This window comes from Pezoporus wallicus, unplaced genomic scaffold (genome assembly GCF_028554395.1).
Source record: "Pezoporus wallicus isolate ANWC-B61680 ecotype Strahan unplaced genomic scaffold, APGP_CSIRO_Pwel_v1 contig_4816, whole genome shotgun sequence".
NCBI classification, from domain to species: domain Eukaryota; kingdom Metazoa; phylum Chordata; class Aves; order Psittaciformes; family Psittacidae; genus Pezoporus; species Pezoporus wallicus.
The window spans coordinates 4,239,462-4,266,188 of record NW_026640990.1 but is presented as its reverse complement, the minus strand read 5'-3'; the positions used below and the strand labels follow the sequence as shown (position 1 = coordinate 4,266,188).

Genomic DNA, 26,727 nt, shown 5'->3' with positions numbered 1-26,727 from the left:
CAGATTAAACCCACTGAAGTCCAGTCTTTTTTCTGTCTTGGTATAACAAGTATTAGCAAGAGGTAAGTTTGTGCTAGCTGTCCTTGTTTCACCAAGATCTATCTTCTGCAAACAGGCCTGTGTTTACAGAAACCAAAGTGAAAATAGCATGTGAACAGCATAAACAGACCACGGTCAAAATAGTTGTACATTTGCATAACTGTGTGGTATTTAAAGCAACCACTAGCTTGCTTTGGTACAGTTTACTACTAGCTTTTCCTTAAGAGTTTGTCCTCTTCAGGCATCTCTCAAGAAGTGGAAGTAGAAGGGTCTGATTCTAAATAGCATTGGTTTTACAGAGCAGTAGAAAACAAGTTTAACTGTCTTGTTACAGTTTTTGATAAATGGACATTGACATGGACTACGAAAGACCCAACGTTGAAACTATCAAGTGTGTGGTGGTTGGAGATAATGCAGTGGGAAAGACTCGTCTAATTTGCGCAAGAGCATGCAATACAACTTTGACTCAGTATCAGCTGCTGGCAACTCACGTACCAACTGTCTGGGCCATTGATCAGTATCGTGTCTGCCAAGAGGTAAGGACTGCAGGTGTACAAAATATGGAGCACATGCTGTGAGGTTGTACCATTATTTATTGGCCAGCCTGCCTTTGTCGGGATGCAGCAATGAACTCACAAGTATTTTATGCGCAGTCTCTACTGCAGCCATGGTCTGATATGCATCTCCCCACATCTCTCATTCCAAAGTAACTTTTTTTTATCAAACCTATTTTTAGGAAGATGCATATTCTGCCTGTTTTATAAAATTAAAAACCATATGTGGTAGACATATATGTGATAGACTCTTGGTCTAATATGCTTTGAATTTTCTTACAGGACGAATTAGAAATTTACTTGTTTCATACAGGGAAAGAGTATGTTATATGTGTTCTGTTCTAGGTCCTAGAACGCTCAAGAGATGTTGTGGATGAAGTGAGTGTTTCTCTCAGGCTATGGGATACATTTGGGGACCACCACAAAGACAGGCGCTTTGCTTATGGAAGGTAAATTGATCCAAGCAAAATTTTAAGTAATACTTGTAGTAAAATTTTAGGGCTGAAAAAAATTACAAATCTTAATTTTGAAAAGCAAGGACTTAAAAACAATCAAGGGTATTCATATTCCTGCCTGCTGCAAAGAGGATTATCTGCTGCAAGGATTAAAAAGATATAAATATTTAAAAAGCAGCATAGTTTTACTACACTACATTTCCTTTAACAGCCTGCTAAGCTCTGCCAGCAACAGTTGTCCTATTTCAAATTTCAAGGAACATTCCCCAAAATAAGACTGTAGTTTTACAAAATTAAACATCAGCATTCCCTGCCTGTATAAGCAGTGTATGATATAGTTGCCTGACAAGCAACTACAAGGAGAGATATTGGGAAACATCACTCTTACTCAATTAAATATTTATTTTATTAAAACCTGTAATGTTAAATGAGCAGCTGACCCCTTGAGACCAGAGCCAGTTTCGTGAAAAGGGGCGCTTTTCTGTGTTTTCTTAGTTAAAGCTGAGGAAAGAAGTTTTTTTTTCTATAAATATCAAGTGTCTGCCAGTGAATAGATTAACCCTGGAAATTAAAAAAAAAAAGAGTAATCTAGATCTTTCCAGCATGTATAACTTCTGCATAGTTTCAACAAGAACTGAAGCCAGTGATAGTCTTTCTGTTTTGTTTAATGGTAATTAGATCTAGCCTATTGGAAGTACAAACAGCAGAACAGCTTTGTGGCGCGCATTTGAGTGCATATATCATGTGAGCAGATTAGCTGCATTGGGCAAAAACTGAGTTGAGGATGGATTTTGGTCAGATATTTTCGTAACTGACATTTGAGTGAGGTCTTGATCCTCACACTTTTTTTTTTTTACCTTCTTGAACTTTTTTATATCCTCTTACCTGCTTCAGTCTCTGCAGCTAATCAGACTTCTGTAGACCTTTATGTCCAGCTGGGATTTGGATTTTGGATATTTATTTTTTTTTTCCAGCTGGGAATGCTGACTGTAGGGTGTCTGTCCAAGTTTTGCATTCCATGCTGCCGAAATGTACCATCTTACTCTTTTCCTTTGCTCTGTACTACCTGATGAAACAAGTGACTTGGGGTGATGCCAGTCTTTTCTATTCTCTACCCCATAGAACCACTGAAGACGGTTCTGTTGGTTGAACCCAATGGTTAAATTTTCACACTGCACAACTCTGTATGGCAAACCCTCCTTTGCAGCACAGCTTTGTGCTAGTTTGTTTTCACAGCGTCATGAATTACTTTGACTTTTGTATCAGAACCTATAGCAGCACGTGGGTATACAACCTGTACCATTTGTAAATCAGCTTTGAGAGTGAGGATAGTTACTGACTTTAAGGTAATATTTGCCTTAGTATTTAGGGCTACTTTAGTATGTGAATAGGTACTCTTTTACCTTTAGGCAGAATATGAGCCCTACTTTGTTAAAAACAGATGTACCTTAATGTTTTCACTAACTGTTCCTCTGTGATATGGCTTCCTGATAATTCTGCAACAGATACTGTGTCACTGAGAAGATTACTAGAGATTAGGAGGACAAAATCAGGCATGTTTTGAACTCTGATCCCACGTTTACTGGTAGGATAGTAGAGGGGGGAAACAACATACTTAGATTCTAATCCTGCAAATGCCAAGGAGAACGTGTATAACTTGAGATCTCGTGGGATTAAGCATATGAACACAGTGATTCACCTGTGATATTAGCAGAACTGAGCCTGTGTAACATAAGGTTTGCTATACCTTGGTTAACTTAAAAAGGCTGTTCTGGATACCTGCTGTCGTGGTTTTCTGCAAGTCTTAATGAAGAAAGTAACTGAAATTCTAAAGGCACTAGTTTATAAATAGAAATATAGTTGTAAAATCTACTAGTTGTAAAGCACTGCTTAGGTACTTTATTGTTTTGAAAGATATTAGTGTTTCAGTTAAAAGTGACTGTTTAGTATTTTATCTATTTTAGCATTTTAAAAAGAGATTTCCAATTTTTAATATTCACATTTATAGGAATTGATTTTAAATCACTTCTGTACATTGAACTACAGTCTACTCATAGCTGAGTCAGATCTTGCAGTACAGCGGAAGGCACATTTTATACCAAACTGCTCAAGGCTACACCTACATGTGCCCCACACTTCCAATTGTCTGAAGGATCATATAGTAATATAACCCTTTGGTTCTCTTCAAAATTTTTTATGCATATGCACTTGTGTGCAGGGGAAGGTTTATTTCAGCCAAACATTCAGCCAGGACATCTAATTGTCCCAAACTTGAAGTAACAAGAACCAGCAGGTCATTAATTCACCTGCTGCTCATTGGAAAAGATGTTCCATGCAGTTTTAGAAAATGTTTCATAAATAGATTATGCTATAGATGACAGGGTGAACAGTTAATAGGACTTAAAGCAATGATAAATGCTTCTTAGTTCTTTATTTTTCAGAGGAACTTGAAAGGATGACAAACGAAATGTGCTTTCCACTATTTTTGTGACAGAGAGAAACATTTGAATGCCACTGAGGATGGAATAGTTAATGTTTCTGCTGCCATCCTTTAAAATGGGACTATGGAAAGTGAGATCCAGCCTGCGTTCTACAGTCTGATGTTTAGTTTAATAATAACAATTCTCTGAGAGCTTTGGGAAATGACTTCTGACAGCTTAAGGGAGGGAGAGGGATGTGGCTGGAGGAAATTGTGGAAATACTTGTTGCAGTTTTGTAGCATATGTTTTGGGTTGCTTTTTCAGGTTTTTTTTTTCCCCCTTAAACTAAAGCATGTGCTTTAGTTCTGGAAGTTTCTTGTTCAGTTTCGCTTAGGCACTATGTGATGCCAAGCAGTCATTTGTCGATATTGTCTCACAAGGTTTCATCTGAGGCAAAATCACTCCAAAACACTGTAAAATGACAATGTCTTTGTTGTGATTGGCATACTGATTCCATCTCCTAGTCACCTCTTTGTTTAATAACAATCTAGTCTCAGTGCTATTGTATTCCGTGAGCCTGCAAATTAAGTGGAAGCTTCATATAAAGCTCAAGTTGTTATTCCATACTAGTTTCTCTGGGAGGCACTAAACTGCATGTGTAAAGACATGAAAGGATCTTAATTTATGTTTCAATTTGTCAGGGTTTACTATGCTGTATCCTCCTGTCCAATCTGGTTTTGAATGAGAGCGTCAGCATACTGTGTTCAAACTAATTCTAGAAGCAAAATGGAAAAAAGACTGGCTTTCACTTTTTTGTTTTGCATCCTTTTTTAATTTTTTTTCAGGTGAACATGTTTGACTACAATTTGACTAATATCCTGTGTATCCTGTTTTTTTATACATGCAGCTCTAGTATGTGTAAACATGAGTACAAATCTGCAAAGAGTTAATTCAGTCCCAGTCAAATATTTATTCTCAATAGCAAGGATGTGGTTTGTCAGCTAATTCAGCCAGGATGATTTATTTACTTGCAACTTAAATATGAGCTGTAGACCAAACAAAATCTGTTCATACAGCATGGACAGAAAACAGCTTTTTCCTCGTGACTTACAAATCTGAATGAGCCTTGATGTGAGAGTGCTGACAGAGCCTTTTAAAATATGTTCAGAGTATTTCCTCTATTGTGAATGGATTTCATAAGCCTTGTGGGTATTGTATGTACACAGAGGAACACATGCATTCATCTTTTTCTGTGTGATTACAATTCCTTTAACCAGTTACTTCAATGTAATTGAATTCATAGAAATAGACCTTCTGAATGCTACTAAAAAAGGTCAATGGGAATAGGAGTTTCTCACTGATATTTGAAGACTTCCACCATTCTCTTTACGGCTGTTTTATTTTCTGTTTCTTTTTACTAAAGGACAATGATAATATTTCTATTAAACAAACAAAACAAACATGTAGCTTTGATGTTAAATTGTATTTGCATTCAGCAAATCCAGTGAGATTTGGGTGAGCTGAGTGTCTTTGCAGATTTACTTGGTTTGCCTTTAGTTAAATCAGTGCCTTCTGTCGCTCCCTGCCTGTGCCTAGGCTGAGAATCATCCAGCAGCTCCTTTTTTCAGAAAAGGTCCAAGGTTTCAGAAGTGCTTTCCCCCAGTCGTGCTACCCCTGTTTTATGTTGCAGTAATTCTCCGTCTTTCACATGCCTTACAAGCCATTTAGTGGCATGGGTTGGAGGGAATCATCAGAGCTATGTCTTCACAGCAGTAGCACTTAACAGACACAAGAGAGTCCTTTCCTTTGTTAGCAAAGAGTCAGCTGATGAGGAATCTAGTTGTTTCCAGATGTCTCTACCTTGGCTGCTTCCTTTTGATATGTTTTGCTGCAACAAAAAGCGATATGCAGTATCGTTGAACCATCTTCAAATACAAAATTAGTGAGCCTTCCCATCTACTTTACAGTGGTTTATAAGCCACTCAGGTTCTTCATGAAGAAATCCTAAAGAACTCCTGTAAAAAACTTTTTTTTTGTTATGATTTTTTTCTCTTTTGGGTTTGACTCGGATCAGCCCCAAGAAAGACTACAATGAGCAGAGAGCATCAAAGAGAGATAGCTTTCTTCGTAATATTATTATGATGTGGTGTTTATATGCACTAGGGTTTTTTTGTTCTTTCATTAGCTATATTAGTATTTGAGGCTTTTTCAGTCAGTTTATGGAAAGTATATGGTTTATATATACTTAAACCGCTGAAATCTTATCTGCATCACACCATGGTTTCAGGTTGTGAGTAGAAAGAGGTTGCTATGGAATTGCTGTTTGGAATTCTTCCTTCCTCTAAAAGGTATGTGCCAAACAATTGTTGGTGCAGCCTGAGCCCTGACTTGATGCATACCTATCTGTACTAGAGAGACCTGTAATGCTTTGAGCCTTCACTGACTGGAGTGAAAAAGAATGTATCAAATGTTATTTGTGGTATTACATCATTTTCCATTTTTCCTTGCTCTTCTAAGTTAGTGGCGAAGTGGCTGGGTAGAAGGAGGGTGTTTGGGTTCTATACTAAAAGGCTGAAAGGCAACATCAAAATCTTTTGGAAACGCTAAACCTGGGAAGTGACTTTCCATCAAAGTCTCGATCTTAGTGAATTATTTCCTTGTGAATAGGTGCTGGGTAGATTTCTTGAGTCATTTTCTACTCCAAGAATCTCAGTATTTCAGTCTGGATTTCCTCATATGCATGTCAGAATATAGAAATCACTCTGCACAGCCAGATATAGCTGTTAAAAGCTGTTATCAGTAACTTTGTGTCATCAACTTGCCAGTTAAAATTTCTTGACCATTTTTGTTGTTTAGAATGGGTTTTTTTGGTTGGGTTTGGTTGGGTTTGTTTTGTTGGTTTTCTTTTAACAAAAAGAAGGAGGAGGAGGCGGCTGGTTTTGGTGCTAGCCTAAAGAAAGCAAGAATTACAAAAATCCATATTTTCTGCCCAGAGAAAGAGATGCATTTAGCATCTGTTAATGTTTTCATGTGTTCTGTGGCTTCAGAAGTCAGTCTTATGCTGGATGCCAACCAAACCCTATAATTTTTCCTGCTCTGGATTTTTACCTCACTTTTTGTCTTTGGCTTCCTAGTTCTGTGTTCATCAAAACTTACAAAGAATCATGCTTTTACTGAATTCTGGGACCTAACTTTGGATCTTCCTTTTTCTTTCTTTTTTTTTTTTTTTTTTTTATCCTTACATCCCTCCCTACCCTGAAATAGTTTGGTTTTGTTTTTTTTTTATTTCCAAACATGGTGCTTGAAATGATGTTTTAGCTAGAGCTGTTCTTACTTCTTTCAACTCAGTATGATTTTCTGATTTATCATTGATCATAGAGGGTGGGGCTGGCAGTAGAGAAAGGGTTCATTTCTTCCCATGTTTGTTTTTCTGCAGTATCTTTGAATGTTAGTTGGTTATCTGTAGTGAGATAACATGTAGTTCCCATCTGTAAGCTGCCTTCTTACAGTAACAGAAAATAAGCTCAAAAAGCCCAACTTTCCCTTTTTCTGGTTTCTCCACTGTTTTATGAGCTTATTTCACAGTATTTTATTTTTCTGACTGCTCTCTGGAATCAGCAGTCAGCTGATATATCTTACAAAAGCATTTTTAGCTATAATCTTATCAGTCCCTTTGTATGATATTGTGAGGTTTGGTGTTCTCCCCTGGGTTGGCATGTTCCAGCTAGCCCTGTACCTTCTCTTTCTCTATCATTTTCTTTTATCCTTCTTCATTGATTTGGTGTTCAGGCTTTCTGTGCTACTTTTATAAACCCCTGCTTTGCATGTCATATGCAGAATATTTCAGTATTTCATCCTCAATTAACTATCTCTAGAATTCTATTTATCATAGCATTTTTGTTCCTGCGTTAGAAATGCAGTAATTGAGATCTCTGCTCCAGGGGAGGGAGAAAAGCATGTTGGTATGTTATGGTGGATATGTATACTGCAAACATACCTGATTCCAAAGAGAGTTTTATTGAGTCTCCTGGAAAAATTTGGCCCAGAATTGTCCATGGGTACCTTGCAGCAGCCTGTTTCAATTGCAGAGTTCTAATTAGCACTAAGATGGAATTTTTGCAAATGTAAATGCTGAACCAGAATTATGGTGAATTCATTTCTTAGAGCCAGCAATAAAATGAATCAAATTCCAAGAATGTGTAAGAAGTCTTTAAATTATTTAAAAAAAAAAAAAAAATTCCTCTCGTTATGTTTTTCCACAGGACCTCACCATTCTTTTTAGCACTATTTCTGGTCAGGTATTTGTACAATAAGAGTAGCTCTTACAAGTTTCTGCAATAGAAAATAAGATATTTTAATCATTCTTTGTGATATCAAAACATTTTTTATCATTGTCTGTAAATCCACCACTGGTTTCCCATGAGTACCTCAAAGGAAATAGAAGAGATTTTAAAATGCTTAACATTTAAGAATTATGTATTGTTTGTAAAGGATGCTTGGGAAAACTCCACTTTTGAAACACAATCTTGAAATAAGAAATTTTCTAAAGGTATCCTTATCTTCTGTCTGTTTCTGTTGTTTCCTACTAAAAATGATGTTACAGAAATTATAGAAATGGATCTGCATGCTACTCACTACAAAATCTGAATATATTTCAGGGCATTTTGACAGCTTCGCACATTACACCAGTGCTTAAGAAGCTTCACAGCTATTGGTAAAGTATAGAACTAATTGATTCTCCTGCTCACATCCAGGGCACTGCATGGTCTTGCCCTGCCTTACCTGGGTATCTTCAGTTCTTCACATGCCAGGCACTCCCTGCATTTATTTTACTTATCCTCTCATCTGTTTTGAGTGTGTGTGCATAAGTCTTGTGTCTTCAGGTCACTTTGTTATGCTCACCCATCACTTAATGAATTTCTTCTCGTTTCATGTGATGGCTGCAACTGCATTTACTAAAAACTGAGCCCACTAAAAACATTATCAGCCTTGCTTATCTGCACACTTTTTTTTTTTTTTTTTTTTGGCTCAGTGAGATACATGCATGATAAATTTCATATAAGTGAGTGAATCTCTTCAAAATGTATCTGGATTGGCATGGAGATGTAGCAGGATTTTGTTCAGCCATAAGTAAAAGTCTCAATTTAATTCTTTGATGTCTTTCTGCTGCCTGAACCTACTGTGTTTGGGAACTTAGGGGATGGTGTTTGCATTCAGGCTACTGCCCTACACAATCTCTTCTTTCAGGTGGTTGAAGCGCTATGCAAAGTGAACACTATAGAGCTCTTCTCAAATTCTGGTCTCAAATGGGCTAAGTTCAGCTGTGATGCAGGTCTCTGAGAAATCTTGGGAAAATTATGGGAAGTGTGTAGGGGAAAAAATGAAGGCAGGAACAAAAGCTAAACAACTTTTTATTGATAAATGTCTAAAAATTAGCTGTTCTGGTAAAATAAAGAGTCTAACAATTAGGATTAGGATGTTCCTCTACCAAATCATTTGGTCTGTAGAATTCAAATAGAGTCCCTTCCTTTAACCTTGCTTCTCAGAGAAAGCTGATATCTAAAAATATGGAGAAATAAAGACTGTCAAAGGAGAAATCCAGTGTTTGTTTGTTTGTTGTGTCCCACATCCCCCCCAAGTCTGTTCTCGAAGTTTGATTTTATTCAGTATGTGCAACAGATTTCTTGTCAGCAAGAATACAATTTGTTTATCCTTAAACTGATTCTTTCAGGTCAGGTTTAACTCTTGGGTCTCGTTTAAGCTCCCCAAAACAAACTACTTGCTTTTTACTTGCTCTCTAGAAAGATGAGAAGATAGCATGGCAATACAGTTCAGTCTTCCTCCTTTTCCTCTTTCCCACTTCCTGCACCGAATTCCAGGTCAGAGATATCTTGTCTTCACATACTACGTTCCTCTTTATTTCTTCTCCTGTCCAAACCCAACAGTATTATTCCATGACAGTATGGCAGATGATAGATACCCTTTACACATGACCAGGAATTCTTGCATGCAGCAGTTTTTCCCAGTAACTTGTAGGTTATAAAACTAGAGGGAACAACTTCTTCCTAGGCAATACAGTGTATACATTTCAGAAGGCCTATTTCTTTAATGAGACATAAACCCATGTTACCATGTGCTGATTCCTGACAGAGATCTGGTTGTCTGAAGGGTTTCTGTTCATTCTCTGAAGTCTAAAAAGGGGAGTTTTGGTGATGTTCAGATGTTTCAGATAATAAGAGCAGATGAGTCACAATTTCTTCTGATAAACCTATGAAAAGTAGAATGTAAGAAAAAATCAGTTATGCATTATCAAGATGTACCACTAAATCTACAAGACAATATGTTGAATATCCAAGCTGCCATTTCTCTTTGCTGAGTTATTTATAATATCTTTGTTTCTTATGACATTTAAGTATCAAACATCAGTATTTGCAGTAAATGTAATCATATGCTTTTTCTTGCATTAAATAAAGGTGGATGCATATACTGCCTAATCTGTGGCTCAGCTCAAGTTAATGGTGCTCTAGGAGGAATGTGATTGACACATTCTAAAGCACTTCTTTTTATTCAAATCTATGGAAATGTTTCTTGAATCATTCCTTAATTTTACTGGGAAATGATTATGAAATTTCTTTTCAGAAAAAAGCGGCTTGTATTTGTGAATATATTGCTGCAGAGGGAAAGAGGAAAGCAGAAGTAAACCTGATTCATCCTTTCTCATTCTCCAAGTAACCAAACCACGCAAAAATGGCAATAAATTAGGGTTGCTTTTTTTAAAAAAAAAAATAATCCTATCCTTTTATGTTGCCTGGGCATATTAAAATAACACTGGTAAAATTTTAATTTTGGGAAATATTAATGCATTATTTTAACCTGACAAGTTCTGGCTTTTATGAACAAATGTTAAACCAGACTTTATACTGAGGCTTTGGCAAGTTGTAAATGTGCTTTTGACATTAAAAGGAATTGTAGGTGTTTTAATTAAATTTTCCAAAGGACAGTTTTCCCCAAATGTTCACATTCCTATGTAGACAGTTAATCTTCCTTATATATTGATGTCTCCAGTTCGTACTAGTATTGCAGATCATGCTTATGACTTGAATGAAAACTTTATCTATTATGTTAGAGTGGATGTATTTTGTGATCTAGCAGACCCACCTGTAGTGCTGGTTCAGCATGTGAACTCTGTCACTACCCACTAATTTCCCTCCTGTCCTGTTTATGGCACAGGGCCAATTATTTCTCTCTGTTCATATAGAACTCTAAGAATATTAATTTTATGAAGGAAGTCCAGGTTTTAACACAGGATAAATAATATGCAAGTCACATTTTTTACCCGTTTATTCTGTTTTCACTACATTCAGAAGTGCAATCCTATGTGTGTTGTGAGTTATGGGTAAAGAAACCAGCTTTCCCCAGCTCGGTTTTTTACTCAAGTCAGATGTAATGAATTGTTCAAGAACCACATGCAGCTCTGGCAAAAATGTGAGACTCCCTTGGCAAAGTCTGTAACACATGCAGAGCTGTGCTGGGGCTAGTCTGCTGGATAGTCTGGGCATGTCCTGTCCAAGGAAACATCGTCACTGGTTCTTCTCAGGAGCTCAGATCTGTGGTCAGCATGGGTCAGCAGCAGCACTGTGGGGAAGCAGTTGTTGTCATCAGCCTGTAAAGTCCTGCTGGAGCTCTGTTTCCTTTTGGTCCTTTGACAGATGTGATGTGTGTCTTGTGGTTTATGGAGTCAGGAGGGTTGGATACTCATGACTGCAATTACTTGGCTTAGGTATTAATTTCTGAAGGACACAAGACAGTCTCTCTAAGATGCTTAGTTATAGTTAGGACATGCCAGACAGCCAACGCTTGCTGCTCCAGCAGTCCTGATGATCTTGAATAAACATTAGTTGACCAGATTATATGTGTAACACAATTTTTTTTATCTTAGCTGTGCATTAATTTCTTCTCTCAGGGAGCTAAGCAAATGTCTGCTGGGGCCTAGGTTTTACTCTTATGTGACCTTGAACAGAGCAAGTTTGAGCTTAAAGGGTGTTTGCCTCAATAATGCAAAGACCAGTGTATTAGCTGCTTACCATTTTGCTATTTAGTAGATTGACTTTCCAGCTTGAAGAGGCCTTGTTTCTAGATACGACAGATATGTGGCAGTTTGTCTAAGATGCAGACTTGGAGCAGGAGCATTTCTCTTGCATCAAATTTATGCTCACAGCAGTACCCATATTGTAGGCAGCTATCTTTAGAAACAAGCTTGCTGGGTATATCTGTGCCCTCAATGAAACATAGAAAGCAGTATTGAGGAGTATTTCATTATTTAAAAGGTGAACGGTAAGATTCATTGCAGCTGCTCTATACATTACACAAACTGCAGACACAACACATTTGTGCAAAATTAAAGAATAATAGAAGTGAGATAGACATGGTATTGTCAAGCTTACCCTGCTGACAATTCTGTAGCAATAAGTTGCCCTCTCAAAATGTTCCTTCCCCTCAAATATTTTGTTAAGAGTTCAACGTTTTTCTTCTTTCCCTTTTTTCCCATGAGAGACCCAAGACATTGAGAACTGCTTTGTGACATCCCATCCCAGTTTATAATGAAATTGCCCCAAGTTAGGACTGCCCCGAGACAAGTATTGGAGCATTTCTCTGCCTTAGTGTGCTAGCTCTGACAAGGTGGTGGGTCAGTGGATGAACTGTCAACCTTAATCCTCATACATCTAATTTTTAAAGCAAATTTATTTAGTGGAATACTTTAAAAAAAAAAAAAAACAACTTTAAAAGCCTGCAAGTACTGTCATGCTTACTGTGATTTAAGCCAATGTCCTATTCTACATTTGACTGACCTTATTTTCATCATAATGTTAATTTTTTGCTTATATTGTAGAAGTGGTCATTCTGCTGTACTTTGCCCTTCTAGCAGGTTATTTAGTAAAGATGCCAGAGAATTGCTGCACAATTATTTTTTGAGCAATGGCAGCCTGTGAATAACTTTAGTGTAAAAGTAAAGAATGGAAAGCCCTGCCTCTCAGCGCTCTGTTCATATGTGCAGGAATCATCTCTCAGCATAGAGGGGCAGTGGTTCCTAGGTGTGGAGCTTTGTGCTCTTATGCTTTTGTGGTGAAATGTGTAGCTTCTGTCAGACCTCTTCACAGTCAACATGTATCCTGATATCTGGGTTTCAGTCCATTTTTCAAAGTGTGGAGTGAAGTGGCTTTAAGCTGAAGTAATGAAAATCAGTGAAGCTGTAGCAGAAAGCGTATTTGTTGGGGTTTAATTTGCTATTTTCTTGTCTTTCTAGGTCTGATGTAGTTGTTCTGTGCTTTTCAATTGCTAATCCTAATTCCCTGAATCATGTGAAAACGATGTGGTATCAAGAAATCAAGCACTTCTGTCCTCGCACACCTGTCATTCTGGTGGGCTGCCAACTAGATCTCCGCTACGCAGATCTTGAGGCTGTTAACAGAGCCAGACGGCCTCTGGCAAGGTAAACTTTAAACAAAAACATGAATGAAAATAATCTCCTTGGTAATCAGGTACAGTACTTTCAAAAGAGAAATGATAGAGTCTGATTTCTGTTTTTTTTTTTTTAATGAAAATATATGTGCTTTCCTATTTTTAATTCTGTTGTCTGGTTAATTCTTTAACAGACAGTTATTGTAAGTTTCCCACAATGTTTTTGCACACTGGACATCTAAACTTGTTTTGGTGCCTGAGCACCATGATAATATAGAGATAATAGTGATTACTGGAGGTTTTCATGTATGTCTTTATCCATCTGAACATGTGTATCATGTCCTACCCTGTTACTACTGTCAGGTACTGTTTTAAACTCACAGATTCTACTCAATTTTTCTTAATACACAATGTTTTTGATTTTGTAAATGTAGTCCTAGATCATATCAGAAAATAAAGTGGTTGCAAATTAATTTTTTTAAAGTTCTGAAATTTAAAGAGAGTTTGGGGTCATTCTGGAGAAGTCTTGTTTTTCCCAGATTCAAAAGGCAAGCATTCACATGTCTGGGCAAAACAGTCCCACAATTACCTGCTCCCTTCTGGTTTCCTCATTATATGTGAATTTGAATGAGATCAGATTAAGGGAAATAATATTCATGATCATGTAATTAAAGGCTGTATTGTAACAGATTTCCATAAAGGGATTGAATTAATATTTCGTGGCCTCTTAGAAAACTTTGCATTGAATTGGATTTAAATTCTTGACTCGGCAATATGATTTTCTTAGGTTTGTGTGTTTTTTAAACATTTCTTCATTGGGTGGGTGGGTGGGCTTTTTGGTTGACTCTTTAAAAGGAAATGTTTTTCAAAACTTTTCTTCTGCCCTAATCTTCCTTTCTGATTTCACCATTAATAAAGTTTGAATCAGTAGTCTGCATGTCTAGCACAGACTTCTGACACCTGAGCTGATTATTAGCTGGCAACTAAAGCAAGCTGTTGTCTGGGGTGTGTTAAGTCTGTGCCAGCTTCTGTCTGCCCAATATGGTATGCTCAGAGAACACACTCTTGGGTCATGTCTTCTGGTGAGATGATTTTTTTTGTTGGGAAAATGGATCCTAGCCCAGACTTTTTTCTGATTTATTTACCCTATATCATGTGCTAGAGCTGCTCTGGAAATTTGTGTGTTCCCACATACTGCTCCTGCAGCCAAAACAGGCCTATCTGTTGAAGTGTGTGTTCAGTTACACTTTTGTCATAGGCGACTATGATTTGTTTAAAAAGCTTGAGCTTGGGAGATATTTCTCATTTCATATTTAGCTGTATTTGTGGCATTTCTATGTCATGAGAATTTCCATTTGAGTTTAAATGATGGATACAAAGAAAGATGCTGACAGAATATCTGAGTAGAAAGGGATAGTAGGAGATTTTTTAAATAATGAAAGTTCTCAAGTATCTTATAAACTTCTTTTACCGTAGATTTCATTTTAACAGAGAGGAGGCTTGCTTCATTTTGTGCAAATGATTTCTACATATATTAAGTAGCATTGTAAAGACACCACCAAACTATTTTATATTTTGTTTTATTTGAATGATGTCTATCTCAGAATTGGTGCTGAGACATTTTATAAAATTCCATCCTTTCTGTAGTAACTTTGTGATGATCACTGTGTGTAAGAGGTTTACTCTTTTTTTTAACCACAGACCAATAAAAAGAGGAGACATTTTGCCACCGGAAAGAGGCAGAGAGGTTGCCAAGGAACTTGGTATACCCTACTATGAAACCAGTGTGTTTGACCAGTTTGGGATTAAAGATGTGTTTGACAATGCAATTAGAGCTGCCCTGATCTCCAGAAGACACCTGCAGTTCTGGAAATCTCATTTGAAGAAGGTCCAAAAACCTTTGCTTCAGGCTCCATTCCTACCTCCAAAAGCCCCTCCTCCGGTTATCAAAATTCCTGAGTGTCCTGTACCAAGCATGAATGAAGCTGGATATTTATTGGACAGCCCACTAAGTGCAGATGTTATGTTTGTTCTTCAAGATCAGGACTACATTTTTGCTCATAAGATTTACCTAGCTACCTCTTCTTCAAAGTTTTATGACCTTTTCTTAATGGAATGTGAAGAAAGTTCTGACTTAGATGAAGTACAGTGTAATAGAGAAAATACAAATAAGGATGTTCTGACAGGTCATCCTGAGACAAATGGTGACATCAGTGATATGTGCTTAAAATCTGCTGATACTAAAACTCCCTCACCAGAACGTACTGACTCTTTAAACATGCTGAAACCACAACCTGGTGAAACAAATTCTGCAGCAAGATCTCTGTCATCCTGGGGAAAGGGGTTTGTTAGTATGCATAAGGAAATGCAAGTAAATCCTGTCTCGAATAGGACATGTCCTGTAACGGTGGTAAAAATGGATTCATCTGTGCAGGCCGGACCCTTCAAAACTGTTTTGCAGTTTTTATATACAGGGCAGCTGGATGAAAATGAAAAAGACCTCACAAGACTGGCTCAAATTGCTGAAATCTTAGAAGTATTTGACTTGCGAATGATGGTGGAGAATATTATGAATAAAGAAGCCTTCATGAATCAAGAGATTACTAAAGCATTTCATCTCAGAAAAGCTAACCGGATAAAAGAGTGCCTTTGCAAAGGGACGTTTTCTGGTAAGTAAATACATGCTTTAGCAGGAAAAACATTCTTTTCTCATTCGAGTTACTGTCACTTCACAGACTTCAAAAACTGTGACAGCTTACATTGTTCTGCGAGGAGGGATGAGCCTATAATTATAGTGTTACTCAGGGCCAACTGTTCCAACCTGTGATTTTGCAGTTTAATTTCTTAAAATTTCACAAAACGTTTTAAATAAGTGACCCAATTTTCCTAAGCATTGAACATCCAATATCCCTCTTTTAAGTGAGGCTTTTTATTTAACTATATAAAACACTAGAGTTATCTTTGTGGTGAGGCTCATGGGAAGTGAAAGAAGTCCTTGGTTAACAATGAGCAAGTGAAACATATATTCTTGAGACACAGTTTCACCTTAAGCACAGACTTGCAGCATGCCTGTTTCTTTGTTCCCATGACAGATGTAACATTTAAATTGGATGACGGAACCATAAATGCACACAAGCCACTGCTGATCTGTAGCTGTGAATGGATGTCTGCTATGTTTGGAGGATCATTTATTGAAAGCTCCAATAGTGAGGTATTTATCCATTTTTGTCCATTTTGCTTAATGTCTGACGGATTTAGGGTGATGGAAACATCATTCTGTATCTATTTGAAAGGTTGCAATAATCCCTGGAATGAATCTTTATTCTTCCCTTGCAGACCTGTGTTGATTTGCTTCTTCAGAAGGCTAATGCCTTAAGGCTAATTTAACAATTAAGATGCCTAGGAAGATAACAGATATTCTGCAAGGCATGAGACTTCCTCCAATGTGGAGCATGTGTTTAAACCTGAAATCATTTAGAATACTAAATATGGCAAAAGAGGGAGAAACTAAGTATGATTTTTTTAAAAATAGGTTATGAAGCTGTGTGAGTATGTATTTATACAATCAGAAGCATAACAAAAAATTCTTGGGGCAGGGGCATTGATAAAAGAATTAAAGGGGTGAAAGGCTCAAATAACACAGAGTGTTAAACTTAAAGAAGGAGCTGCCTTCACGGTATTTCAACAGAAACTAAGCTTAGATTCTCTAGTACATCAGCTTGTCCGCTTGAGTAAAACAGGTATGAAGTACGGTATAAAATAACTCAAAGCTTTGAATTAATATTTTGCAGCAGAAGCCTTGTATTTTCAGGTGCCCTCATGGTCTGTTTTTTAGATTCTAAACACTCTGCTTGTATGTTTTTGCTTGTGTCTTACCCATACCAAGGCTTTGATTTTTGTTTTTATTTTCTTGTTCCTTTCCATACTCATGGATCTTGCTCATATGAAGAGGTTTTTTGTGTTTAATATTCTGGAAGATTTTGCTCTACTTAGATTTTTCTTGCTACTTCTAATGCAGCTGTAAACAATTGTTTTCCCAGAGGCACGCTCAACAAGTGATTCATTAAAAATACATAGCTTGGTTCTAGTAAGCAACATTTGGCAATAAAGAACACTCATTTATTTTCTACCAGCCTATGTTTAATGATTAACTTAACAGTCTTAGCTCATCTTTCCAATTTAAAATATTTAGCTTCCATTTTGTAGAGTTTAAAGTATTCAGCAATGCTTTTGGGAAGGAATGCCATCCAGAGGGACCTTGACATGCTTGTGAGGTGGGCTGATGCCAACCTCATGAAGTTTAATCATGCCAAGTGCAAGGTCCTACACCTGGGTTGGAGCGATCCCAGGCACAGCTACAGGTTGGGCAGAGAAGAGATTCAGAGCAGCCCTGCGGAGAAGGACTTCGGGGTGCTGGTCGATGAGAAAATGAGCATGAGCAGGCTTCAGTGTGTGCTCGCAGCCCAGAAAGCCAACCGTATCCTGGGCTGCATCAAAAGGAGCGTGACCAGCAGGTCGAAGGAGGTGATCCTGGCCCTCTGCTCTTGTGAGACCTCACCTGGAGTATTGTGTGCAGTTCTGGTGTCCTCAACATAAAAAGGACATGGAACTGTTGGAACAAATCCAGAGAAGGGCCACAAGGATGATCAGGGGACTGGAGCACTTCCCATATGAAGACAGGCTGAGAAAGTTTGAGGCTGTCCAGCCTGGAGAAGAGAAGGCTGCGTGGAGACCTCATAGCAGCCTTCCAGTATCTGAAGGGGGCCTATGAGGATGCTGGGGATGGACTCTTCATTAGGGACTGTAGTGATAGGACAAGGGGTTAACGGGTTGAAACTTAAACAGAGGAAGTTTAGATTGGATATAAGGAGGAAATTCTTTACTGTAAGGGTGGTGAGGCACTGGAATAGGTTGCCCGGGGAGGTTGTGAATGCTTCATCCTTGGCAGTGTTCACGACCAGGTTGGACGAGGCCTTGGGTGAGATGTTTTAGTGTGAGGTGTCCCTGCCCATGACAGGGGGGTTGGAACTAGATGATCTTAAGGTCCTTTCCAACCCTAACTATTCTGATTCTGTGATTCTATGTGCTGACTGCCTCCAAGCACTCAAAGTTGCATGTACATTTGATTCCTCATCATAATTTTATCACTCTATCTTTGTCGTTTTTTTACTGCAAGTCCTTCATAGTACCACTGTGAATTCTGCAGTGCCAGCATCTGTTTCTTGAGTTATGAACACTGGTGATTAATGGGATTGACTAGGTTGGGTATTGGAAGCAGACTTAACCTGCTGCAACCTTGAGCCCCGCAAGAATCAGTTTTATCCTGTTGTTTAGAGGAATATTCGTATGTACAAACTGTAGTTGAGATGCTGCAGTGATAGGTTACAGCAAGGCTTCCTAACTGTCCTTTTTCTTTTAGATTTCAGTGTAACAAAATGAAGTTACTGTTGTGCTGGTGAAAAATTAGAAAGCTTTTGTCCTAGCCTTGGTAGTTTCATTGCATGGTGGTTATATTACTTACACTTGTGTGGCAGAAATGGTTTACATTTTCTTTGCCTCATTTGTTCATTTCTCAGTCTTTTCCCCTACCATCATTAAGTTAATTTATTTATTTTTAAACAGACTAAGATAGCTGGGGTTTTTTTGTTATCCTTTAGTTTCTGTTATTCTCAAAACCCCCAGAACATCTCTTGCCAAGAGCAGATAGATTACTTTCCTCAAGAAGTCTACCAAGGGAGGTTTGGCATTGGAAGTGCTCACTGGCTTTTGCATATCCCACATAGCTGGCTATTTGCGGGCTAGAAAGCATTGAACAGATTCACCGTTTGATGTGGATTCAGTTCCAGCAGCTTGATACCAAGTTGCTTGTATGTAAACTGCCAAAGGATCTAGCTCTGGAGGTATGTTTACCTGTTAGCAGCTTGTTGAACTTTGATGGGAAATTTCTTTTTTGGAAAAAAGTTTTCCCTGCATTTCTAAAATGACTCAAAGAGAAAATGAGACGGTCCAGCCAAGTGACATAAGTGAAGTATGGCCTCTGTATGAAAGTACCTTAATTATTAGAGACTCTTTTCTTAAATATATTTTCCAGGTAGTTCTTCCCAACATAAACAAGACTTCCATGCAAGCGGTTTTAGATTACTTGTATACCAAGCAACTGTCCTCCAGTCAGGAGCTGGACACACTGGAGTTAATTGCATTGGCAAATAGGTTTTGCCTTCCTCACCTTGTTGCACTAGCAGGTAAGAATTTGTGGCCTTGTCCAAAGAACTTTCTTCTGCAATGGCTGAAACATGTTTAATGGTTTTGGAACACACAGGATTACCTCAAGTGTCAGGGAATTTTTTTTTTTTTATTATTTTTATTTTTTATGAAGGGAATATTGTAATACAAATTGATATTGCATTTAGAAAAGTGTATTTTCCATATTCTTGCCTTTTTTTAGTTTTATGCCACCAACTCAGGACACTAAAGTATCCTGTGCTTTAAAAAGAAAAAGAGTAAACCTTCTCTTTAGCATTGATAATAATGTCTGTGGTTTGTAATATCCATTCTGTTGTTATTAATTTATCTGAAACCAGGATGGACGCCAGGCTTTCCATTATGTAATGAATGAAGTGCTCTGTTATATGTTTCTATCTAAAGAGAATAACTGAGCCAATTCAAAACTTATCTAGACGATGCCGGGATCTTTTTCTACTGCCTAGATGAGAAGTTAATATTTTGGTAAATACATGGGAATTTAAACCTAGTTTCAGGATTAAAAAAATTTCAATCACATATTTAGAGAAAAATTACAGGATAGGATACTACTTAGTTTTAAAATTAAATCCATACAACCCCCAGACCTTTGCAGTTGTTTTGGTTTGTTTTTTGGTTTGTTTTTTTGTTTGTTTTTTTGTTTCTCTTTATGTATGTAATTCAGCATTGTTCTACATGGCCAAGGCAAACACTCAGACAGAGGACGCAAAGCTACACATATTTACAGGTCAACGTATAGGCAAAATTTAATCACATACTAAATCCTAGTTCTCCTTCAGCTGTGCACCAGGACCATGTACTTTCTCTTCACTGGTTCTGACAGACCAAATCTTTATTGCCTGATTTTATACATACATCTCTAACTGAAGTCTTGGTTACTTTTTTAAGTAGTTGTGGCATAAGCATACATGGAGTATTAAGAATATTTAATTTCATTTAATTCTTGATAAAATAATTTTGAGTACAAAGGCTACTGCTAACAACTGAACTCATTAGAATCAAATCAGTGGACAGCATTTCTCAAAAAATACTCAGATCTTTAAGGTTCTAGGAAATGGTTCTAGGAAAGGATTGAGTAGACTCTTGCAGTGAAGTAACTTTTTGAGAAGCTGGTCAGCATTCATCTGGATCCATAGGAACAACTAATCTGAGAATCTGAAAAGGGCCTGAAGTAAACTTTCTATATCAGTGCTGTGGTTATATTCATTAATAAATACAGTGCAGTGGCATGTGCTCTGTTGCTTAAAAATTTGGCTATTGCTTTTTTATTACCCAAAAGAGACAGCTGATCCATATTTCTAATTTATACTGAATATTGCACCTGTCCATTCTGCCAGAAAGAGACCAGTGGATGCTAAACTTTGTTCTTCCTGAAGTGGTTATTAACTGCAGGTTTGCTTTCTGTAAGAAAGAGGTAAGATTGTGTGTGAAACCAAAAATTAATAGTTTGGGTTTAGGCAAAGGGGTAAATCCTCATATGGACTGTGCTCCATTGGAGCAAGCAATTTATACCTGTGATGTAGAACCTCCAGCCACAACTCTAAAAGGACAGAATTTGGCATCATCATTTGGCCATTCATTCGGCTCAGGATGTCTGAGAGAATGTGCCACTTGCATAATGCTGGAGTTAACACTAGAAGGAGGGAGAACACTCCTTCCTGGTTCTTATGGATGACCTGACCTTGATATGTGACCATTTCGCATGTGAGTGATAAGTTTTCTCCTCTAACAGAACAGCATGCAGTACAGGAGCTGACAAAAGCTTCCATGAGCGGCATTGCAATTGATGGGGAAGTACTATCCTATTTGGAATTGGCACAGGTCAGTGTGCATTGGTTTTTTTGAAGATATTCTGATGAACTGCAGGACTTTCTTTTAGCATCTTACTGATTCTGATCATTGCTTCTCAGTGGCTCAAAGTCTGCAGTTCTGAGAGTGACTGACAATAAAATTTAGTTTTATCTTCCTTTTTAAAGAAGATTTTTCCATTAGTTCAAAGATGAAACATCTACGTAAGCAATCTCAGAGGAATTCTCTTTCAAATACGTATTTCAATTTTTCTTGATTGTGGAGCTTCTAAGCTCTCACGGCCATGCTTCAGTAACATGAAATGCAATATAATGAAGCTGCGCAGCTTTGTTAATAGTGAGTGATTCCTTTCAATTTAGTTCTTGTAGATGATGTAGACCTGTATTATAAAGGCAACATTTTTTGGTTACTTAGTCTTGACGCTTAGACTGACTACTTAGAGCCAGTCATCTGATAGTTCAGAATGTAAATCCTGCTACTTTATGTTCAAATATGTTTCAATGTTTCTTGAGTCCTGGAAACTATGAAGAGAACAGAGGTCCAGCTCACAGTTACCCTGCACACCTTTGTTTTCCAAAAGGAGTGATACAGCAGTCTCTCAGATACAGTAGTACAAGCTAAAATACTTTTTTTTAGCTTTATTTTTCTTGATTTCACACGGATGGTGAATCTGGGTGTAGCTTGGCTTGAAGCCTGGGGTTTAAGTAGCACTGAAATATAGCACAAGCAAGAGCACCAAACTGCTTTCAAGTACCTCTTTTGCAATACCTATAATGCTGTTGCAAAATCGGGAGTGAACACCTACCAAAAAAGAGCAGCTCACTTAAGTTTGATTTTTATGAGGGGTGTTTTTTGGGGGGGGGGGGGGGGGGGGGGGGGGTTCTTTTGTTGTTTGTTTTTTTTTTTTTTCTTTTTGTCTTTGTCTCCTGTTTGAACACAGAAGTAATATAACTACTGGTAGGATAGCCTCTATGCCACCTGCATCAGTATGATGTGTTTATAGCCTGAGAAGATCATAGTAGACAGTCAGAATGCCAAAATAAATATATATGCTATACAATTAGACTTGCATTACAGCTGTGCTTCCTTACAACCAGAGGAAGCTTGTACAAGATTTTGTGTTGAGCTTTCAAGTAATATTTTGTTTCTGTCGATGAGCACAGTTTCCCAGGCAATAAATTCTGAGCAGGGTCTGCAGTAATTGATAGGGATATATGACTGGTACAATCATAGGTCCAGCATGCCTTCATGAGGGTTCAGATCCTCTGTGGGACTGGACGCAGTTTGCCGTATGCTGTAAATGCTAAACACCTATTCATGAGCCCTTTGGGCCAGTGGTTGTTCCAGCAGAATTGTGTGGCAAGGTCTAGGGCATTTAGAAGCCACTTCAGCCTCAAATAACTCCCCTGTATGCTTGGGAGACTTCTGCCAGATATACTGGGGGCTGTTCTAGCTTTAGTTGTTAATTGGAGCTGCAAAATGAATGATAACCTCAGGAAATGGAATAAGCTTTTTTGTTTTCTTTACAGTTTCACAATGCAAACCAGCTGGCAGCTTGGTGTTTGCATTACATCTGCACCAATTACAACAGTGTTTGCTCCAAATTCCGCAAGGAAATCAAAGCTAAATCTTCAGGTATGGGCAACTTCCCTCCACAGCTTTCATGATGTTTCCCTTTTTCTTCGCACCCAGTTGATTAAACATGAAGACAAAGATGAGCATGACTCAGCTCATCATCAGCATCATCTCATGATTCAGAGACTGAAACTCTATGTTACCCTGAGTATCATTCATGAATTCTTACCTGTAAAGAAAGTTCATAATCATTAACCTTATTCCTGGGCAAGCATTACATTCTTTACCTATTATAGTGATGCTAAAAGGAACAGAGGTAGTTTCAGGCTCCACAATGAAAAATACACTCTCTAAGGGGCTTGTTTTTTCACACTTTAGTGAACTAAGGCCTCTTGTGTCTAACCACTTTCAAAGTCTCTTCACACTGTAAGTAAAGCATATGAAGAAACTGGGGGAATCCCCAAAAAGCCAGCTAATGTAAAGACTAGATGAATGATTAGCTGCATAGCTTTTTGCAGGTACTCAAGACATTTCTGAGATGTGTATCTTATTAGCTTGTTTGACAGCTTTTTTATTGTTTCTCTTTAATCAGATAATCAAGAATATTTTGAGAGGCATCGGTGGCCGCCTGTGTGGTATTTAAAGGAAGAAGATCACTACCAGCGAGTTAAAAAAGAAAGAGAAAAGGAAGATGTTGCCCTGAACAAACACCATTCAAAGCGGAAGTGGTGCTTCTGGAATTCTTCTGCTGTAGTTGCCTGAACAAAGCAAATAAGGGAAAATCCATAACCAATGTCAAAAATTAGTCTTATTGTTAGAAATAAGATATACTTCAGGTTGTCAGGAAACTTTGTTCCACGTGTGCATTTATTATGCTAGGGTCAAAAGCACAAGCTCATTGAAAATGAGCCTGGAACAGCTCCTTGAAGTCATATGTATATTTTTGACTAGTAAGAAGATAAATATCTACCATTATTACATTTCTTTTTATTAAAAAAAAAAAAAAAGGGAAAAAAAATCCAGCATTAATATTTCAGTCTCCAGTTGGGAAATATTTTTATACTGTCTGGTACATCTTGTTCAGATGAAATTCTGGATACTGTTTTATTTTACAGACTACAAAATAACCATGTAGCAGCTTTGTAATTAGATTTTAACTATTTTTACTATGCGAGTACAGTGAAATAGACAATCTTCAGTCATAAGAAACCACTTCTAGAATATCTCATAAAAAGTCATCTTAGGAAAAAATCTAGTTGCCTAGTATATGTTGTCTTCTTAAACTAAGTACTGTGCACGGGTAATCTAATTAGATGGTTATTTCCCCTTTCTAAAGCAAAGGGTTGGAATAAGATCCAATAACTGCAAGATATAGAGTGCTTGATCTTTGCTCAGCTGAATAATAGGCAGTATAATTACCTGTTCAACCGCAGGCAAATGTATTTCTAATATTTGCCATGTAAGTACAAATAATTATGACTATGTGGGCCACATGAAGTCTAGTGATTCTAAGTATTCAGAGGTTTTATATGTCTAGATCAAAGAGGATATTTCTAAAATCATTTAGAAGGGCTTATTAATTTATATCCTCATACAAGTATGGATCTGAGTGCAAAAAAAGCAGTTACACTGCTTGCATTTGAATTACTGCATGGCAGTTACTTTGTTCTGTTAACCATGCAGCCATTCCTTACGCTGAATTCCTTTTTGCTTCGGTGCAAGCAAATGAAAGGGCTGCGAAAACAACTAGGAGTTATCTAGTGTTACAGCATTTTGTAAAGGAAGAAGGGTCTTCACACCCAAGATCAGTTTGATCCAAAATCTTTTATAGCTTTTCCCAAGTAGAACTCAAACTGTTAGATTATTTTAATGAAGTAGATGATATATTTCCCCTGGAAGTAAGTATTCCCAGAAAGCTGAGGGAAAATGATGGCAGAAAGGAGGAATTCTGCACAAGCAGTGCAAGAAAAGAAAAAGCCTCCAGTGTTTTTAAATAGCCTGTGTGTTCATGACCTTTTATCAGGCATTACTCTGAAGCTGCAGTGTTACACTAGATTATGTAAGGATGAGAGCATTTTTTAAAAGACCAAAACTGAAATACATAGACTGTAGAACATACACATGCAGTCCTGTACAGTGTCTCAGGCACAATTCTGTAACCACAGTAGTATTGTGTATTAGATTTGTTAATATTGTTTTGTGCTGGCAGCTCAGCATACCAATGTGAAAAGCTGTTTGTTTGTGGTTTTTTCTGTATTCAAAGGCAAGGCAGTGCAGTCAAACCCCAGTACTGTAAGTCAGGAAAGGCTTTGGACTGAAAGCCATATACACCTCTACGTATTTGCATTCGGAATGGACTAATTCATGGTGGATGCTACCACAGGATGGTAGAAGCTACCCAGCATGGAAGAGTTGCTGCTCTACAATTTTTTTATAAGGAAAGCAGGTGACAGATTCCTACCCCTGTAAGATTCATCACCATGTGGTGATAAAGAAGGGCTATAAATGATGGTTGCAAATATGTCTCCTTAATTCTTGATCAGCGATAACATACAGTGTGGAGAAGAATTCATGAGAGAAGATATGTCAAGACTAAGATGAGAAATATTTGTTGTCATAAAGTGTTAACCAATCATATTTTGAGTAAGTACTGCTACTAGGTTTTACACAACCAAAGCTACTGTATGATTGTAATCTTGCCAAACTGTAATGGATATATAAATGAACTTGAGGTATATGCAATAATATCCAGTTGTTCTAGTTATCAGCTACTATAACCAAGTGGCTGGTTCATTTGGTTAATGCTGTCTATGGCCTTTAATCTTGGTATTTATTTTGTGGGTTTTATTTTGGAAAAAAAAGTTAATAAAACCATTTAGTTACACATTGTCTCCCAGCGCTTTGAAGAAGCTCCCTGAATTTTGCATTAGGTGCTGCGCTTCTTAGTGCTGTTTGTAATCATCCAGTTGTGGTATCAGTCGTTTAATTTTACTGAACTGATATTTGCATGGCAGATTAGGATTTATGTTTGGGAGTGTCATAAGGAGATCCTACAGTGTTGGTATGTGATGATGGAAGGTTGCTGTTTGTGACTTACTGTTCAACTACATAGCAGAAAAAATCTCTTGCCACTTTTCCCCATGGTTTCTGATACTTAATTAGAATTACATTACCCAAGGACATGGAACTAATTAGTCATGACGGACATGGAGAAACAAAATGCAGGTAAACAACAGGAGGTCTGTATGGTTTTCAGTACACTCTAACCTTTGTACAAACATTCTTTTCCCTACTTTCTCACTTCCTTAGTTGTCAGCCATTCTACAGAATCCCTCATTACCTGTTAGTAGACTCTTAGCAACTACCTCCATGCATATAGGCTGTTTAATTGATAGAGATAGAAAGCTAATGCTTTTCTAGAGGATTTTTGCAAGATGTCATGCAAAGAATGCCATGTTTGCAATTTTTTTTCAGCTCTTAAGCAGTGCCAAGGACATTGAAAGTAAGCGCATTCAGCACACACTGTGCATGTTTAAGTGGTAATTTATGAGAATGTTACATATCTCCGTGATTTATTTCTGGAAGGAAAATTTTATTTCTTTGAACTTACTATTAGAAAAGTTAATAGACTCAACTGAAAAAGTGGTAACATTAGAAGCAAAAAATGTTTCTCTTATTTATTATAAAACCAGTACCATGGAAGGAAGGAGCAAATCAGAAGCGTTGCTCTTCAGGACATTACTTTAAAAATATTATGACTCTTTAGGAGAAGCTGTGTGTCCTTTGTTCCTGGGGAGTCTCATTCAGCTTCTTAGAAATAGTGTTTTTCTATTTTTCTTTAGGACAGAATTTCTGTGAGCAATTTCCTCTGCATCACAACACAAACCAGTTTCTGTGGCTTCCCACCCACAAATAGCACACCAAAGCCAGAAATAGAAGAGTTTTGTGATGAAGATGGGATTGGCCAGACTTCAACCACAACCACTTAATTTCATTCGCTGAAGACCTACTCATCATTGTCTTTTAGTCAGAAGAGGCCTCAAAGCATGGACAGATACACTAGACAGTATGGCATATGTGGGTATGTTAAGAAGGGCTGCTGCCTAGTAGAAGGGACTAATCTAGACATCCCTTCTGAACGCTAAGAGCAGGATT

The 26,727-nt window shown here is 37.6% G+C and overlaps 1 protein-coding gene across 4 annotated transcripts in view; it reads left to right on the top strand.

Annotated features, from left to right (window-relative positions):
* RHOBTB1 (Rho related BTB domain containing 1) overlaps positions 1 to 25,456 on the top strand; it is a 53,717-nt gene extending 28,261 nt beyond the window's left edge. For 2 of the 4 annotated variants that reach the window (XM_057421526.1, XM_057421527.1), the window contains 9 exons: positions 374 to 575; positions 939 to 1,042; positions 12,773 to 12,958; positions 14,629 to 15,596; positions 16,020 to 16,138; positions 19,019 to 19,169; positions 20,921 to 21,009; positions 22,527 to 22,632; positions 23,165 to 25,456. In XM_057421526.1, coding sequence (XP_057277509.1) covers positions 384 to 575; positions 939 to 1,042; positions 12,773 to 12,958; positions 14,629 to 15,596; positions 16,020 to 16,138; positions 19,019 to 19,169; positions 20,921 to 21,009; positions 22,527 to 22,632; positions 23,165 to 23,334 — 2,085 coding nt within the window. In that variant the 5' untranslated portion in view covers positions 374 to 383 and the 3' untranslated portion in view covers positions 23,335 to 25,456. Of the gene's footprint in view, positions 1 to 280; positions 576 to 938; positions 1,043 to 5,755; positions 5,817 to 12,772; positions 12,959 to 14,628; positions 15,597 to 16,019; positions 16,139 to 19,018; positions 19,170 to 20,920; positions 21,010 to 22,526; positions 22,633 to 23,164 lie in introns of those variants that run through there. The other 2 variants (XM_057421529.1, XM_057421530.1) reach the window with 2 other exon arrangements.
* The last annotated feature ends 1,271 nt before the right edge of the window (positions 25,457 to 26,727 follow it).